The 19,467-nt window shown below is 35.9% G+C and overlaps 1 protein-coding gene across 1 annotated transcript in view; it reads left to right on the plus strand.

The window, feature by feature from the left end:
- Positions 1–12,365, plus strand: part of LOC107575697 (semaphorin-7A-like) — a 13,702-nt gene extending 1,337 nt beyond the window's left edge. The window contains exons 3-13 of the mRNA XM_016262049.1: positions 130–165; positions 266–361; positions 2,353–2,446; positions 2,554–2,664; positions 3,964–4,106; positions 4,645–4,824; positions 7,404–7,599; positions 9,216–9,331; positions 9,422–9,567; positions 9,704–9,759; positions 9,860–12,365. Of these exons, the coding sequence (XP_016117535.1) occupies positions 130–165; positions 266–361; positions 2,353–2,446; positions 2,554–2,664; positions 3,964–4,106; positions 4,645–4,824; positions 7,404–7,599; positions 9,216–9,331; positions 9,422–9,567; positions 9,704–9,759; positions 9,860–10,242 (1,557 nt within the window). The 3' untranslated portion in view covers positions 10,243–12,365. The remainder of the gene's footprint in view (positions 1–129; positions 166–265; positions 362–2,352; positions 2,447–2,553; positions 2,665–3,963; positions 4,107–4,644; positions 4,825–7,403; positions 7,600–9,215; positions 9,332–9,421; positions 9,568–9,703; positions 9,760–9,859) is intronic.
- The last annotated feature ends 7,102 nt before the right edge of the window (positions 12,366–19,467 follow it).

Consider the following 19,467-nt stretch of genomic DNA (forward strand, 5'->3'; position numbering starts at 1 on the left):
ATTGTGTACACATAGTCTTCTATTTTGAATTTAAAATAACGTCTACATAAATATTGCAAAGTGTTGAGATTTTGTGACCAAGATAATAATAAAATATTTAAATTTTTATATGTTTTATTTATTTTTTAGAACTTTACTCTGAATCCAAACTTAAGGTGTGGTGAGGTGAGTTTTATAATTCTTTTGAAGAAGAGAGAGAAAAAAAGAAAGAACAAATTGAGTTTTGTATTTTGACAGTCTTACTGATATTCCTCCATCTATACAGAGCCCCTGTGAAAATGTAATCACAATAATTGAGAGATTTCAAGACTACACATTTGTATGTGGAACGAATGGAGATCAGCCAAAGTGTTGGAAACTGGTAAGAAATAAAAATACATAGCAACATCTTTGGCATAGTCTGCTACATATTTAGAAACGCAAAGCTTCTTCTAAACGTTGCCTTGTGGTTTACTTTTTGTAGTAAGAGCATACTGAGAAAAAAAGTGTAGCTCTCTGTTTGAATTTTGAGTTTTAACTTGCATCATGTATCATTTTGAATGACACTTTATATGTTATTTTGTGCCTACTCGCAACGTGCCTCATTCACCAATAATTTCATAAATCACCACCAGATTCACAACAGAAGCATGCGACATTTGATACTCACACTGTAAGATAAAACTGAATAGGTACTGGTAATTTTCTGCAATGACATTATTTGTTAAAGCGATAGTTCACCAAAAAATGAAAATTACCCCATGATTTACTCACCCTCAAGCCATCAAGACTTCCTTCTTTCAGACGAATGCAATCGGAGTTATATAAAAAAATGTCTAGGCTAATTCATGCTTTATAATGGGAGTGGATGGTAGCCCAAAGTCCAAAAAATTGCACCCATTCATTATAAAATAAGTCCACACGGCTCCGGGGGTGTGTTAATAAAGGCCTTCTGAAGCAAAGCAATGCGTTTGTGTAAGAAAAGTATCCATATTTACAACTTTATAAATCTTAATCTCTAGCTTCCGCTAACTGTCGTACTCGTGTTCACGAGAGAGTGGTGTTCCAGCGGATGACGTAGCACGTAGGCAAACACAGTGATGAACACGGAAGCGCAGAGGAGAGAGCAAAACAAAACATTTTAAAGATACAAGGATTTTTAAAGAAAAATGTCGGAGGATTTCGATATAAGCCAAGAGGATACTGGTTTTCCTTTGCTGTAAACCAGTGATTCTCAACCCTGGTCCTGGGCGCCCCCCAACACTGCACATTTTGTGTGTCTCCTTAACACACCTGATTCAACTCATTAGCTCATTAGAAGAAACTCCAGGACCTGAAATGGGTGTCAGACAAGGGAGACATACAAAATGAGCAGTGTTGGGGGGCACCCAGGACCAGGGTTGAGAAACACTGCTGTAAACAAATCTTGTTTCTCGCAAGACTAGCATATTCTCACCAGAGCTTATGCTACGTCTACGTCCTACGTCATCCACTGGATGCCACTCTCTCGTGAACGCGCGTACAACAGTTAGCGGAAGCTACCATCCACTCCCATTATAAAGCATTGACTAGCCTGGAAATTATTTAATATAACTCCGATTGTATTCATCTGAAAGAAGAATGTCATATACACCTAGGGTGACTTGAGGGTGAGTAAATCATGGGGTAATTTTCATTTTTGGGTGAACTATCCTTTTAAGTTTACAAACATTTCTTTTACCTAAAACACAAAAAAAAAGTGATTTTCAAACTACAGGTACACCCTGAGAAAAATCAAAACAAAATTCTTAAAAATTTGTAATTTTTCAAAACAAAACACAGAAAACTGTTTTAATACATGCTTAGACTATTTGTAATCATGTTTAGGACCTCACATTTGTCGACTTTACAAGTTGCATTTTTGCAGATGTGTAGTCTCAGATTGTAAATTTTAGTGTAAGTTTAGAATAAAATTTAGTGAAAGCTGTGATGAGTAATAATTTATGTGTGACGGTTTACATTTGTGCACACAAATATGTGAATGAGAACCAGTGTCTTACTAGTTGATGGCAAGCTTATTTTACTTATAATTATTCTCAGGATTGAATTTTTTATTGAAAGTTTAATTTTCAGTTATATCAAAACTCTTGATATGAAGAATATACTTTTTGCTAGTAAAAATTTCATTTTACTATGGCATTTCCAACAGTAAAAATTTGATTTTTTTATATAAACAATTACATAATTACTCACAGATATACAAATTCTTGATATCAAAAATGTAATTCTGAAATTTTCAATTGTGGATATCTATAATTCATATCTTGCAAGTGAATAAATGTTAAAATGGCTTGCCATATCTCTGTTCTCTATAATAATGTCTCTTTCCCAAAGTTTCCCAGAGAAAGCAATCATTCCACAGAGGTTGTAGATGGCACAGGAATCTCACCTTATACATGTTCACAAAACTCCTTGTCGCTGGTGGCAGGTATGTGGGAGCACAAGCAGCTTGATCTGATCAGACTTTGTGAATGAGCTGGAGGATTTTGGTTGCTTATTTAGTGTAACACCTAGGCTTTCTTTGGTTATAAACAGATGGAGATCTCTATGTGGCAGCTCCTCTGTACAGTGATGGAACCCTGCTGCAGTTTCGCAGAAAAACTGGACAACGAAACAGCGTATGGATGTATGATCAATGGGTCTCAGGTTGGTTGAATTACACAATTTTCACTAAAATTAGTAGAAGAAAACTTATTTTATGTAAATACACAAATACTTATTTTATGTATAAATAGTTTTTTTGTAATTGAGAACATCTCCAAATATCCCCAAAGAAAGGTTAGATCAGACTTAAAGGGATAATTCACCCAAAAATAAAAATTTGGTCATTATTAAGTTGTTCCAAACCTGTATGAGTTTCTTTCTTCTGCTGAATATAAGAGAAGATATTTTGAAAAATGTTGGTAACCAAACAGTTGCTAGTCCCCATTGACTTCCATAGTATGGAAAAAATATCATCGAAGTCCGTGGCTACCAGAATACCAACATTGTTTGGATACCAACATTCTTCAAAATAATTAAAAATAACTTAGTTTGTGTTCATCAGAAGATAGAAATTAAGAATTCACTTCCAGAATAAAAAAAATCCTGATAATTTACTCACCTCCATGTCATTCCAAGATGTTCATTTCTTTCTTTTTTCAGTCGCAAAGAAATTAAGGCTTTGGAGGAAAACATTCCAGGATATTTGTCCATATAATGGACTTCAATGGGAGCCAACGGGTTGAAGGTCCAAATTGCTGTTTCAATGCAGCTTCAAAGGGCTCTACACGATCCCAGCCGAGGAATAAGGGTCTTATCTAGCGAAACGATCAGTCATTTTCTAAAAAAATAATAAAAATGTCTAAGCTTTTTAACCACAAATGCTCGTCTTGCACTAGCTCGACTGCACGCATTACATAATCACGTTGGAAAGGTCACGTGCGACATACTGTAGGTGGAAGCACCGACTCAGCGTTTACAAAGCGAACGTGCAAAGAAAGTCAAACGCCCTTTACAAAAAAAGGTAAAACAACGATGTCAGTCGATTTTGAAGTTGGAGGAGAAAATTAGATTTTTCGCCCTATCCTATCTTTCTGAACCGGAGTGCACAGACGAAGAGCTAACCGCGTGTGACCTTTCCAACGGGATTACATAATGCATGAATTTGCATTTGAAATCCATTATATGGAAAAAATACTGGAATGTTTTCCTCAAAAACCTTAATTTCTTTGCGACTATCGAAAGAAAGACATGAACATCTTGGATGACATGGGGGTGAGTAAATTATCAGGAAATTTTTATTCTGAAAGTGAACTAATCCTTTAATACAGGTTCGGAATAACTTAATGATGACCAAATTTTGGGGTGAATTATCCCGTAGATATAACTTTGCTAAACTGGCATCTTATATATCTGCTCTAATTAGTCAATTTACTTTAGTATGGATTTCCCCCCCCACCCCAGAACCCACGTTTATTTCCAGTTTTCTGGCCAAGGACAAGAATGACCCCTTGAATGAGAAGATATATGTCTTATTTCGTGAGAAAAACTCAGACACGAGTCCAGAAGCGGATCCTTGGATATCTAGAGTGGCCAGAGTGTGTAAGGTATGTTTCTCACTTACATATGAAAAATGTGGCAGTCCTTTGTGAGGCTTCCCACACGAACCCACCTAGTCTGAGAGAACCATTGTTGTGGAATAATGACCTTTGACATCAATTTGATCATCCTACACATTTCAAGGAGGATGAATGGTTTTATCTTATGAAGTCATCTAATTGTCATGGATTAGTTACCATAAATTATTCAGGAGGTGGAAATTTGAGGACTTTGAAGAGCTCACATAGATGTTCAAATTCAACACTTCCAAGCCTTCCTGGCATCCAAGAAGTTATCGCACTTCTGTTAGCAGTTTTAGCAAGGACAACACCACTGTCATCATCAAAGTTAGGTGAAAGCATCTACAGCAGAACACAAGACTGCAGGACAGAGATCAGATTCTGGAAACAAAGCATGAGCCACAGAAGTTGTGTTCTTGATATGAAGTGCATTGAAATGAAGAAACCTTCCAGGGCTTATGAATGAAAACATCAGTCTGCTGACAGCAGAACATTGTCCATCTTTAAAAACATCAATCTCTCATAGGTCGATGAGGGCGGTCCCAAGCAGTTACTCCAGAACATTTGGACCTCCTTTCTGAAGGCACGACTTGTGTGCGGGATTCCTAGAGAGTCACTGTACTTTAACCGCCTGCAGGACGTTTTCATCCAGCATGCTGATGACTGGAGGGATTCACGAGTGTATGCGCTCTTCTCCAGCAGCTGGTAAACACTGTTTATTATTATTATTATTATTATACTAACATTTCTGAACGCTACTCAATTTTCAAGCTACATCCACCAAACTCTTCTTCAGATCTTAAGACTGTTCTTAGAGCCCGTCCACACGGAGACGCGTTTAACTGTATACGTAAAAATTTTATATCGTATCGTTTCGTGCAGATGGATCCGGCGTTTTGGGAGCCTGAAACCGCAATTTTTTTTTAAACCGGTTCCCAGAGTGGATAAATCTGAAAACGACACCCTTGCGGTTTCATGTGTACAGCCAATCTGTATTTTTTTTGAACGATGATGTCATCACCCCACGTCTCAAACCTAGTCAGACACCGCTACGTCACGTAACAGCAACAACAACTAAATAATGGTGGACTACATGCTTGTGTTCGTGCTGCAGAAGCTACTGAGCCTATTAGCTTTACTAAAGCAAAATCTTCTGCAAAATCGTCTTCTTGTTGTTGTGTTGGGTTTGTATACAGCGCACAACGTTTATGCGCATGCTCCTAGTCTTCTCCATTTTTTGTGTATCTCTGGGGCAGAATTACAGCGCCACATACTGGTCTGGCATGTATACTACATCGTGTTGAGTCCGTTTCAGTGGTTTCGTGTGGACGCAGATATTTCTTGAGATGACACTGTGTTTACGGAATTTTCTTTAGAACAAGAAAAAAAAAGACTGGATAGGGAAAGCTCTGGCTTCGTGTGGATCTCTATCTATCTATCTATAGCCAAGCCTAGCAACTAGCCTAAGACACGCTATTAATGTATTAATGTACTAATTAATGCTAACAACATGCTAATCATGCTAACAGTGTGCTAAAACATTCTAGCAATGTGTTAAATCATGGTAAAAACATGCTAGCAGTGTGCTAAATCATGCTAACAATGTGCTAAGTCATGCTAATAGCACGTTAAAACATGCTAGCAACATGTTAAAACAGTAACAAAATGTGAAGTAATGTTAAAACATCCTGGCAATGTGTTAGATAATGCTAGAAACATGCTAGCAACATGTTAAAAATGCTAGCAATGTGTCAAAGCATGCTAGCAACGTGTTAAAAAATGCTAGCAATGTGTTAAATCATGCAAGCAACATGTTAAATCATAGTAACAGAATGTGAAATAATGTTAAAACATGCTGCCAATGTGCTTGATCATGCTAGAAACATGCAAGCAACATGTTATCAACATGTTAATAATGCTATAAACATGGTAACGACATGGTAATCGTGCTAGAAACATGATTAGCAACATGCTAATCGTCCTAAAACATGCTAACAACATGCTAAATCATGTTAGCAAGTAGCAGCACGCTAAAACATATTAGCAATGTGCTAGCAACATGCTAATCATGTTAGAAACATATTAGCAACACACTTACCACATGCTAACCATGCTAACAACATGCTAATCATGTTCAAACTTTTTTGATTGCTTCCATTGTCCTCATTTGTAAGTCGCTTTGGATAAAAGCGTCTGCTAAATGTCTAAATGTAAATGTAAAACAAGCTAAATCATGTTAACAACATGCTAAAACTTGTTAAAAAATGCTAAAACATGATAATTATGCTAGAAACATGATAATCATGCTAAAACATGTTAACAGCATGCTAATCATGTTAAATCATGCTAGTAACATGTTAAATCATGTTAGAAATTTGTCAAATCATGCTAGCAACATGCTATCAACATTTAGCTAATCTATCAATCCAAACTTTCAAACTTCAAGCTTTTACAAAGGCTTAAAACTTTCAGGCTAAGTGTTCACACACTTTATTAATCTAGTTACTTGTTTTTGCAATTAATTTATGAGACTTTAGTCTTTGCAACTTTACAGATCTTCTTTATGCACCAAGAGCTTGTAACAATCCAAAGAGAAAGGAAAAATTGAAATCGCATCATATGACCCCTTTAAAATAACTATGTTCTGAGTCAAACTGATCTGGTCTGTTGTAAAGTTCAGAGAAAAACTTAATTCTGAAAATAATTAAAATTAATTAATGAATTCTTAATTAAAATAAATAAATTATAAAAAAAAATTTAAATAATTATTTTATTAATATAAATAAAACTTGAATTATGATAATGGTTAAATAAGTAAATAATAATTAGAATTAATATATGTGTAAATATGTTAGCATTTACCAAATTTGACGTTGTCGCACTGGGATATTTTTGCATTAAATTTTTTTTATAAAACAACAACATCTGATTAACATCTGATTGAAGTGAAGCCTTTTCAATTCAAAATTACATTCAATACACATTTTTTCAAGCTTTAGTTTTCTATATTGTTTATGCCCAACAACTTCCTTAATCATTTTACTCTTGACCCAAAGGTGAATTGTTCAGGCCTATTATTATAGCCATTGTTGGTGAACCAAAGCTATGGTTTCCTCACAATAGCTATTTTAAATCTCCTCTTATACTTGAGGACATGAGCAGTCATTTTTTCCATGGCCTTTGTAACAATGGGATGGTTGCAACCTCACTTGTGCTGTGTTGTAACTTGTGACCTCAATGCTGACTGAAATGATATTATAACAGATATAACTCCATATTTTCCAGTGTGTCAAACAAAGCAATTCCATTCCAATTTCTACCCTTCAAATTATTAAAGACCATCCAGAGATGAAGGACTGGATTCATCCCATTCAAAAAGACACACCTTTCTTCACAAGTAATAAGAACTTCACCAAGATAGCTGTTGACCGAGTCCAAGCTTCAGATGACAGCATACACAGTGTGCTGCTGCTTGCAACAGGTATACTCGCATATGGTGTATTGGTTCAAGATGTCTACATATTGATGTGTGCTCTGTGACTTCCTTCATACCAGAGACAATAACACTACTACTGAAAAAGGAAAACCTTCCCTTGTTACCGGTTTTTGTTCTGTTTTCTTTTCTCACTGAAGTCTGCTTATAACATATGATGCTGCTAAAAAGAACATTATTTTGTGTATTTGGTGTAATGAAATGTGTTTATGCGGTTTAAGGTTAAAAAAACACATTATTTTCCACATACTCTACATTATTGTTTCTCCTCTATGTCCCGCCTTTCTGAAATGCGTCGATTTTTACAAAGCTCAACGATCTGTAAAGCGAGGTGTGCTGTGATTGGCCAGCTATCCAGTGAGTTATGATTGGCCAAATACCTCAAGCGTGTGACGGAAATGTTACGCCCCTTACCATACTGTGATGATGCCGTGTCAGGCCGGAGCGATGATTCAAAAACATGAAAACCCATTATAAACGAGGCATTTGTAGCATCCATTGGGGACATAATTATGGATTATAATGACTTATACTGTCTTTTTACGTGTTGCGTTGCATCGCACCGCGTAAAAATAAAACCGTCTGCATTTGTGATCGGAGAAATGACAAACAACAAGCGCTACTCTACACTGCTCAAAACTCGTGTTTGAATCATCAGTGGCGAATTCTTTAAATATAAAAACGTACTTACAGTCTGTGAGTCAGAACAGCCGGCATTGTAGTCTACTCTCCCAGGATCAGGAAAGAGTCCTCCATAAAATGTGTTGCACACATCTGAATATTTAGGTTGAAGTGTTCTGGAACAGTGATGTAAATACAACTTAACCACTGATTTCTAGTCATGTCCATTTTTGGAAGGCCAAACAAAGTAGTTTCGCTTTCACAACGAAACACAGCATCACACACGGCGGCCTAGAGTGAGCAGAGGCCGGTGGGCTTGAGAACGGAGCGGCTGGTGGATTCGACGAAGGAGCGTCCGGACGGCTTGTGGCAACCACATGCGACGACCCCGGGCTGCTACGTCCACGGTGAAAGCCGATCCGGCGATCCACAGCACAAAGTTGTTGTATTTCCTCAGCAACCAGCACAGATCAGCTCCAGGCATGACTAAGCGATATCGTCCTCTTTTGGAAGGCTAAACAAAGGATCCTTAAGAATGATAGGCCTATGCAGAGCAGTAGGTGCTACACATAACCAGAAACCACAGTCTTTTTGGACTCTGGAGGAAGTTTTAAGTTCTGAAACGAACTGAAACATCACACTTTGAGAGTTTAATAAGTAATTTCATTTCAAAAGATCATGGTAAATTTGTTTCTTGATGATATGACCACTACATGACTTTTAAATTCTGAACAGATTTTTAAGCACTACGCATCATACACTTGCTGACATTGTAAATAGTTACAGAAAAGAACTCGTTCAAAATATCAGACATGTTGGATGGAATCATAGTCTGAAGCTTAAAAATCATTGCCCATCATACACCATGTGAGTTAATATGTTTTCCATTATATGCACTTAGTATTGTACTGCAAAAGCTTTCGTTAGTTCTTTCAGACCACAGACAGTCTTACTCGGCCATTTGGTGTCTTGGTTCTTCTTAGACAATGGAGTGATCCTTAAGATCCTGGAGGACGGCTCCAAAGCATTCATCATCTCTGAAACGCATCTGTGCAATGGTTCAGCACCTGTACATTCAATGAAACTTGACTCTGAGAAGGTAATAAAGCAGCCTTTTGAATCATTGAACACTTTGACTCTTCCATTCAGTTTCTGTTGCACATTCACCCACTGTTGATTTTGCCTGCAGAGGAAGCTCTTTGTAGGATATCCTGGTCAGATTTCAGTGTTAGACCTGCAGAGATGTCAAGACTACAATGCTTCCTGTGAAGAATGTGTCCTTTCCCGTGATCCATACTGCGCTTGGACTGAACAAGGCTGCACATCACAAACTAAGTAGGCTTTTATATGTTTTAGTTCAGGAATATTATATTATTTTTTACTGATGTTGGCTTTAAAATGCTGTCTTTTTTGGGTATTGTACACCCTAGCATTGTTTTTAATATTTTTTTCTGTTTGGACTGTGTTTCAGAGGAGGAATACAAAACATTGCTGATGGACTCACTAAAATATGTCACCAAAAATCAGGTATAAGATTAATTTAATTGTTTTGTGTATAATTTTTTGCTCAATTTTTAAGACAAACCCATCTTCCTAACACATCTATCTTTAACGAATGTCTTTTAAGATGGAAGATTCACAAGAGATGTGCAACAAGCATTGACAGCTCCATTAGGGATTGAACTCTCTGTGCCCACTGGCGTCCCCTTCTACCTCTCTTGTCCTGTCGATTCCAATCATGCCTCTTACAAATGGGAACATGATCAAAAGAGCATCCCAGGCCAGCAGACACAATCAGAATGTCTCCTCCTCATTCCAGCCATGACGACTGACATACATGGCAATTACAAATGTACATCCCATGAACTCGATTACACCAAAACGGTGAGGGAATACAACCTCTTGATTGGCCAAGTTAGGTCTGCTTCTAATGATGCTTTCAAGCTCAGAGCACAGGACTGGTTAATGGCTGCATTTGTCACTAGTGCCTTCTATCTGCGCTCGCTTTAAGGTCAAGGTAGTTATATAAATGTCAGTGCTTCCGTCTTCAAGCGCTTCTGATGACCTGTAAGCTGATTAAAACCATCAGTCACATGTTGCCAGGCGCCAGTAGTTGGTCTTATCAAGTGAAGTTTATAGGGAAGTAAACACTGAAGTAAAAGAAAGCATCCATCCTAGCAGATAACTCGCATGCTTGCCATCTGTTGAGTGGCTGTTGAATGTATACAATGCAGTCCAAAGTCTGAGACCACAATGAAAATTTGGGCTTTCAACTTTGGAAACTAGAAATACTCATCTTAGGTAACTGGAAATTTTAGGACTTAGAATTTTCATGAAGTAAAATGAAGAAGCAATATTTCAGTTGCACTATTTCTAGGTCATAAGACACTTTTTAAAACATTCACCAGTATCGTTACATAATATAATACACCAGTAGATAGCAACAAGTTACTATTTTCATGAGTGATTCTTTGAATCAGCCATTCAACCAATTTGTTAAAAAATGCTAATTCTTTCAGGAACAGAACAATGACTGTCTTTATGAGTGAGTCATTGAATTATTCACTCAACTGATTAATTCAAAAACGCTAATTCGAAACATTCAAAAACTTTCTTTATTGAGGAATGAAACGCCAATACCCTGTGTTCCTCAGAGTCACACAACAATTTTGCTGTGGCTTCGTTTGGAACCTTTTTCATTAGTGGAGCAAAAACGCATACACTTGTTTATTGGGCTGTTAAAAGCAATTTCACACTCGCAGATGTGCTATTCATATTATTATTATTATATTAATATTAGAGGGGCTGTGATTTAAACAACAGCTCTCTTGCTCACTTTTACATTCCACTGTATGAATAGAAAGCATTTTATATTGCTCTGATTTGTGTACTAAATTCCTTAGTCTAATTTAACTGGTTCAGTATTTCGTTCAAGAACTGTAGCTTGTGTATGTGTATGGTGTATGTGTTTACTGGAAAACGGCAACTTCCTCTCATTAGTGTAGCCTAATTTGGGAGATTGCATCTGTTTATTAAAAATTATGTATGGCACTCTTGTTTGCACTTGCTTACTTTCGATATTAAGTTCTTCTCTGTCATTTGTCTCGTTTCAAGCAATTTTTCCCCAAACTTTATAGTGCTAGTGGTCCAAGAGTTTGCTTTTATAAAGAGAAACAGAAATATTTGGCTGTTATCAAATCCATATAGTTGTTCAGAAAGTCTGTGAAATTGTGCGCTGTAATAAGGGTTAAGGAATTATGGCTGTGGTGAACAAAAACAAGGTCACTATTGGGCTTCAGTGCTTTTGGCTGCTGTATATAGTTAAATGAAAATGGGCTGTGTGTTCTTTAAACACAGCGTTAAAAGAGGTGAAACATTTTCTAGATGTGGGATTCCAAAATAAATATGCAATGGATCAATTACAGCTGTCAAAATATGCAGCAAATATATATTCTAAAAGAATTCTCTTATTTTAAAATTATATATACATATTTAGTGAACAAGATTACGCACCTTATATTTTTAATTCATTACAACTATAAATTGAGTAATAAAGTAAGTTTGGATGCTGTTGTGTTTGTAGGGAATGAAAAAGGAGTGCATTAGGCTGTAGACTTATGAAAATGAAGGGAATTTTTATATTCTTTGACATGTTCACTCAAATGTGTTGATGTAGAAATGTAGTTTTATGCAAAACCATATATTTGTCTTGCAGACATTTAATATTGGCTTTGTTTTCTATCCCATTGATAGCATGAAGGTATTGCTTGTAATGTTCTCTTTAATTTTTTATTTAATGTCATAACACATTAATTATTGAGAGGGACTCAGAATTGACAACATGACAAAAGTGTCACAGCTGTGGACCAGCTACTTGATTCCAGTGTATTTCACGTCAATATTAAATTAAATTAAATTATTTATCATATTATACAAGGGACACTTTGTTCCTTTATTCTTGTAATTTGATGCATATTAGTTATATTTTATGAGTAATATTTTTGTGCAGTCTCTGAATCATGTTCACCTACATCTATATACCTCCCAGTATGTGACTTTTAAGCTTTTAGACACACTCTGTTATGTTGTACTTTATATTAATTTTTATGCATTACTTATGTATTTCCTTTAAATATGCCCATTAAGCAAAAACTAATAAAGTATCATTTTTTTAGCGCTGGAAATCTCTGTTATTCTTATGCACAATCACACCTAAGCACACTTGGAAGACACCTAACTTTAATGGTTCACTCAGAATAAATACAGATAACAATACAAATAGTCATAGATTTGCTAAAAACAAAAACAAAAAAAAACTTCATTTATGGACTTCACCAATAATTCCATCAGTAAATGTTCTGAAAGGCACAGGGAGTTCTTGTTATAAAATCCAGGAAGGGGAATATTTTCATTATCTCATGCCAATCTCAATGCTCCAGGTTTATAAACATCTGGTCTCTTGCTGCTTTTGAAGCACCTTTGATATCTGGAGCAAGGCTGAGCCAGTCTTTGAAGTCCTGCGGAACACCTGTTGTCCATTAGCTAAAAATGTGAATATTTTTATTAGAGAAAATAATATGATATAATATATATTAAATATATATATTAGAGAGAAAAAAACATAAATGTTATAATTATCAATAAATAATTAATAAAATAATAATTACTATTAGTAGCGTTTTTATTAATAATATGTATTAATATTACATACTAATTGACGACTAGGTTAGTAATTACTAATTGACGATTCAACCAATGGCGTGAATTGTGGGCGGGGCTAAGGACGCATTCGTTAAAATGTATCATGTTGCAGACAGTTCCCTTCCGTCACTTCGGTGGCGCTGAAATTAGCAGGTGAGCTATTACTTGCTATTAAGACAGTTATGTTACTCTTTTATTCGGTAGTGATAATTGCATTGTTTAATTAAGTTTAGACATAAATTCCTGAAAAGACTCGTTGCGCATTGTGTTTACATGCTGCTTCGAGTTTCCACAGAAAACATAAAATCCCACACAATACTCTTGTAGTTGTTTTCAACCACATAAAATGCCCTTAAATGTCACATGTAGTGACTGTTATTGTCAGTACTCCACCCTGAACACGAAGACTGTAAAAAACAATGCATTAACGTTTTCCCCCAGACAAAATGAGGTCCTCTGGAAAATATATTGTCATTGTTTGTGGCCATGACTCGTTTTATGTGACTTGAAAAAGGGGATTTCATATGACATTTTATTTAGCATGTTTAGACAGTGGTGTCACTATGTTTTTTGGTGTCAACTCTATTGTGTAATTAAGTTTAAGCATTTTGTTCCAGATATTATTCATTAACTATGAAACTCGTGTATTAAATAAATTCAATGCACACAGACTGAAGTAGTTTAAGTCTTTGGTTCTTTTAATTGTGATGATTTTGGCTCACATTTAACAAAAACCCACCAATTCACTATCTCAACAAATTAGAATACTTCATAAGACCAATAAAAAAAACATTTTTAGTGAATTGTTGGCCTTCTGGAAAGTATGTTCATTTACTGTACATGTACTCAATACTTGGTAGGGGCTCCTTTTGCTTTAATTACTGCCTCAATTCGGCGTGGCATGGAGGTGATCAGTTTGTGGCACTGCTGAGGTGGTATGGAAGCCCAGGTTTCTTTGACAGTGACCTTCAGCTCATCTGCATTTTTTGGTATCTTTTTTCTCATTTTCCTCATGACAATACCCCATAGATTCTCTATGGGGTTCAGGTCTGGTGAGTTTGCTGGCTAGTCAAGCACACCAACACCATGGTCATTTAACCAACTTTTGGTGCTTTTGGCAGTGTGGGCAGGTGCCAAATCCTGCTGGAAAAGGAAATCAGCATCTTCAAAAAGCTGGTCAGCAGAAGGAAGCATGAAGTGCTCCAAAGTTTCTTGGTAAACGGGTGCCGTGAAATCATCACAGACTGTGGAAACTTAACACTGGACTTCAAGCAACTTGGGATACTTTGTTTGGTCTTCAAAAAGAGGACAATATCCGCTTCGTCATGCATAGAGCTGATCCGTGCTGGTCGCTGAGTGAATACATCAACTTAGTGCTGTGGATCGCCGGGCACATTTTATGGAGGACTGTTTACTGATCCTGGGAGAGTAACGTTAGACTAAAATGCCGGCAGTTCTGACTCACGTAAGTACGTTTTCTTTTATCATTTGCCACTGATGATTCAAACTCGAGTTTTGGGTTGTGTGGAGTAGCACTTGTTGTTTGGCATTTCTCTGATCACAAATGCAGACGGGGTTTTATGTTTACGCGGTACGATGCGATGCAATGCAACGCAAGGCGTAAAAAGACAGTATAAGTCATTATAATCAGTAATTATGTCCCCACTGGATGCAACAAATGCCTCGTTTGTAATGGGTTTTCGTGTTTTTTGTTTCGTCGCTCTGGCCGGGACACGGCATCAACAGTATGTGAGGGGCGTAACATTTCCGTCTCACGCTTGAGGTATTCGGCCAATCACAACTCACTGGATAGCTGGCCAATCAGAGCACACCTCGCTTTTTCAGACCGATGAGCTTTGTAAAAATCGACGCGTTTCAAAAAGGCGGGGCATAGAGGAGAAACAGTAATGTACAGTATGTGGAAAATAATGTTTTTTTAACTTGAAACTGCATAAACACATTTCATTACACCAAATACACAAAATAATGTGAGCCAAAATCATCACAATTAAAAGAACCAAAGACTTAAACTACTTCAGTCTGTGTGCAATGAATTTATTTAATACACGAGTTTCACAATTTGAGTTGAATTACTGAAATAAATGAACTTTTCCACAACATTCTAATTTATTGAGATGCACCTGTATATAATATTATATAGGATTAAGGATTAAACTTCTACACGTTTAACAGCTATGTTCAAAACTTGAACGGACAGACAGACCGTTACAAATGGTCATGCACATGGAAAACATTAAAATTAACCTGTTTAATGTGACTGGAAAACCATTGACATCACAAGCTACTTTAGTCCAATGTTTAACATAAGTTAGGAAACTGAAACCGGTTCAGAATAAAGCACAAAGCGAAATAGAGTTGCTAATAACAGCTGAACTAAAATTAAACACAGACCATAAACTTAACAGGAGGTCACACATTTCTCTCACTCTACATTTACCGTCAATCCATCTGTAATTAGCTAATTGGATTGAGCTTCTTTGGTGTGTAATCTTCAGGGGTTAATGCCTTCCCATCATCGGAAAGTAGTGTGTGAGCTTTACAGCGCTCAGAAACCATCAAATAGCCTTTACATAGATGAAGACTTTTACAGTATAACATATAATGCTTCACTTTACATTGATGTTTGCCCATGAATATTTTATTAGCAATGAAATCAGATCACAGATCATTATGTGGGCTAAAAACAATGAGAAAAACAATGAGTAGATAGATCACTTCCTGAAAGCCTTTTATATTTAGCTTTATGTGGACGCTTGAAATGGAACAGCAATATCATGCAGCATCAGTGGGATGGAAACACTTAAATTTCATTTTCCAATCGTTTGTGCATTTCAGTGCCTGTAGAATAATAGGCTATTTGTTCTTGCAGGGAGCAGGTACACTCCCCAGCAATCATTTATAATCACAGAAACATGTATTTTCCAAAGTAAATACAAAAATATGCATATTTAGAAGAATATAAATGAATGTGTTTTGGGTGTTTTACAGCTGTTTTTTTTTCTGGTGTTTTATCCATATTTTGAGTCTGTAACTTAACAGATGTCCTTGCAGAATATGCATGACAGACATTTAATTGTTGTCTGCGTAGGTTAATAGTGGCACATATTTTATTTATAAATTTTTGTATTTAGCTTTATGTGGACGCTTGAAATGGAACAGCAATATCATGCAGCATCAGTGGGATGGAAACACTTAAATTTCATTTTCCAATCGTTTGTGCATTTCAGTGCCTGTAGAATAATAGGCTATTTGTTCTTGCAGGGAGCAGGTACACTCCCCAGCAATCATTTATAATCACAGAAACATGTATTTTCCAAAGTAAATACAAAAATATGCATATTTAGAAGAATATAAATGAATGTGTTTTGGGTGTTTTACAGCTGTTTTTTTTTCTGGTGTTTTACCCATATTTTGAGTCTGTAACTTAACAGATGTCCTTGCAGAATATGCATGACAGACATTTAATTGTTGTCTGCGTAGGTTAATAGTGGCACATATTTTATTTATAAATTTTTATGAGCTTAAATGAGCTTAATAGCTATAAGCTGCTTAGATGTGATTTTGAATCAAACCTCTTTTTTGTTGTGATAGTCTCAGTCCAAGTTACCCAGTCTAATTTAATGATACTTTGATTAATTTAATGAAAAAATGGTTGTTGTTATTAATATTATTCATAATTTTAATATCATTAATATTATCAACTTGAATTATAAAAATTATGAAAAGAAATATGTTACTGTTGTAAATTACAATTGCATTATACTATAAAATAAATTAATATGTGGTAATTTTTTACAAGTTACAATATGATATTTATGTGTTAAATTCTTCACTTTCAAACGTTTAAACATTCAAACCCTCGACCTTTCAACAGTTTAAATGATCAAGCTTTTATTTTGAGTCCTGATGAAATTCTGTAATCTTCTCTCCAAAAATGTTGGTATATAAATAAAGGAAACCTATAGCACACATTAAATGCACATGCAGAGATGGAGTTCATCTCTGCTTATGAGCCCCTGCAGAAAGCTGATCTAAACTGAGAAAACTAAAATAAGTTATGAACTCAGGGTAAAGTAAAAGCAACGAAACAGGAAGGATGGGCGCTAAAATGTCAAACGAAGTGTTGACAGTTACACTTCATCTATTAAACAGTGTCTTGCAGCAATAATACCAGCAATAGCAAACATCTCCCTACTGACCTTTGCTGAGAAATAAAATTAGAAGCCAGGCTACTGAGTGCCTGTCAGCTATGAACGGGAGAAGAGTGAAATGTGAAATACTTGCATATCTAAATGTCTGTGTTGTGAGCTATAGACTTCAGTTAGTATTTTTCAATTCCTGTACTAATATTAATGGAATAGTTCACTTAAAAATGTATATTTGCTGAAAATGCACTCTCCCTCTGGCCATCCAAGATGTAGATGAGTTTGTTTCTTCATAGGAACAGATTTGGAGAAATGTAGCATTACATCACTTGCTCACCAATGGATGCTCTGCAGTGAATGGGTGTCGTCAGAATGAACCCAAACAGCTGATAAAAACATAAAAATATATAGTTTCAATAATTCACGTTTCACTGGAGAAAGCAACAAGAGAGCATATATTTTAGCAATGGGTTAAAGTTAAAATGTCTTAAAGGGCTAGTTCACCCAAAAATGAAAATTCTGTCATTAATTATTGACTTTCATGTTCCAAACCTGTAAGACCTTCATTCATCTTCGGAACATAAATTAAGATATTTTTGATGAAATCCGAGAGCTTTCTGACCCTACATAGACAGCAACGCAACTACCACATTCAAGGCCCAAAAAGGTAGTGAGGACATCATTAAAATAGTCCATGTTGACATCAGTGGTTCAACCTTAATGTTATGAAGCTACGAGAATACTTTTTGTGCGCAAAGAAAACAAAAATAATGACTATTCAACAATTTCATCTCTTCAGTTTCAGTCTTCTTGAATGTGGTAGTTCTGTTACTGTCTATGCAGGGTCAGAAAGCTCTCTTATTTCATCAAAAATATCTTAAGCTTTTTGTTTTTGGGTGAACTATCTCTTTAATCATGGATTTGTTTATTGCAAACACAAATGGACTGGAGTCATGTGCATTACTTGTGGATTACTGTGATGTTTTTATCAGCTGTTTGGACTCTCATTCTGACGGCACCCATTCACTGCAGAGGATCCATTGCTGAGCAAGGGATGTAATGCTAAATTTCTCCAAATCTGTTACAATGAAGAAATAAACTCATTTACATCTTGAAAGACCTGGGGGTGAGTACATTTTCAGCAGATTTTCATTTTTGAGTGAACTATTCCTTTAAGGATAACTTCCATTTCTACCCCAATCTGTTTATTTTTTTAGACCATGAAAGGAAAACAGAGACTGGTCTTCAGGAAGAACAGGTACAGCAGGCTATACATCCGAAGGCCTCCCATCCTTCCTGCTTTCGTTCACAGCAGCTTCCACTTTCTAAAACATGAAGGTCTCAGTGGGCATGATTCAGTAAGTGCATCCAAACTGATCGAAGCCGTTAGTGATAACTTTTGGGGCCTGTTCTTTATTACTTTATTATAAAGTATCTGAAGTAGACACATACTCATTGTCCCCAGAATGTATTTGGAAACTTAAAACACAAATGTAAAATTCCATTAGGTTGGGAAAATGTCAAACCCATAAGCATTTATTTTTAGGAAATATTGCACAAGCACAATTCATGCAAAACATTTTTACAAGTTTGTTAGGTTTAAAAATCATTCAAGAATAAACTGTTAAAAAAGAAGACAAATGTTTTGGGCACTATCTGGTTATCAGACCCCGAGGAATGTGTTCAACATGTGATAGACCACATTTGGTTACTGTAATAAGGGAAATGAGGAAGGAGTGAATTCATTCGGACCATGTGAACGTCACAGTGCTTTATCACCACCATGTTTGTGTCACAACTACCAGAGGAAGATCAACGAAACACTCCCGGAAGGTTCCATCAAGGTTACAATATGCTTGGGATACGTTGTGCTGTTAGCTGTATAAGATTGTATAAGAAGGGACCGCTGGCAGCTAGGGTTGCCAACTTCAGAAAAGGAAAATAAGGGACAATTGTGATTCTTTATAGCAGAATAATGGACAGAATAAAGGACATTAAAATATTTGTACTGTACATGATAGTGTATGGCATTTCTGCATTTGATATAAAAACTAGTATAAATAAAAAGTATATAAAAAAACATAAAAAGTATATAAAAGGTTCTCAAAATTAATCACATTTGTTTTTAACCCATTTATGTACAATTATTCTAAAAATAATTTTAATGTTATACAAAAAAAAGTCACACTTTACACAAACCATATGCCTAAGTAAATTGTACCATTGTGAATTGTGACTATTATTTGAATTGTGAATATACTGAACTTACTTAGCCTACATAGTACAGTACATACATATATATGGCATAACAAGTGAAAGTCTGAAACATCAGTCAGTAAAGCATTTTCTAAAATAATTTGAACTAAAA

The sequence above is a fragment of the Sinocyclocheilus grahami genome, unplaced genomic scaffold (assembly GCF_001515645.1).
Source record: "Sinocyclocheilus grahami isolate Dianchi unplaced genomic scaffold, SAMN03320097.WGS_v1.1 scaffold31.1, whole genome shotgun sequence".
In the NCBI taxonomy this organism is placed as follows: Eukaryota; Metazoa; Chordata; class Actinopteri; order Cypriniformes; family Cyprinidae; genus Sinocyclocheilus; species Sinocyclocheilus grahami.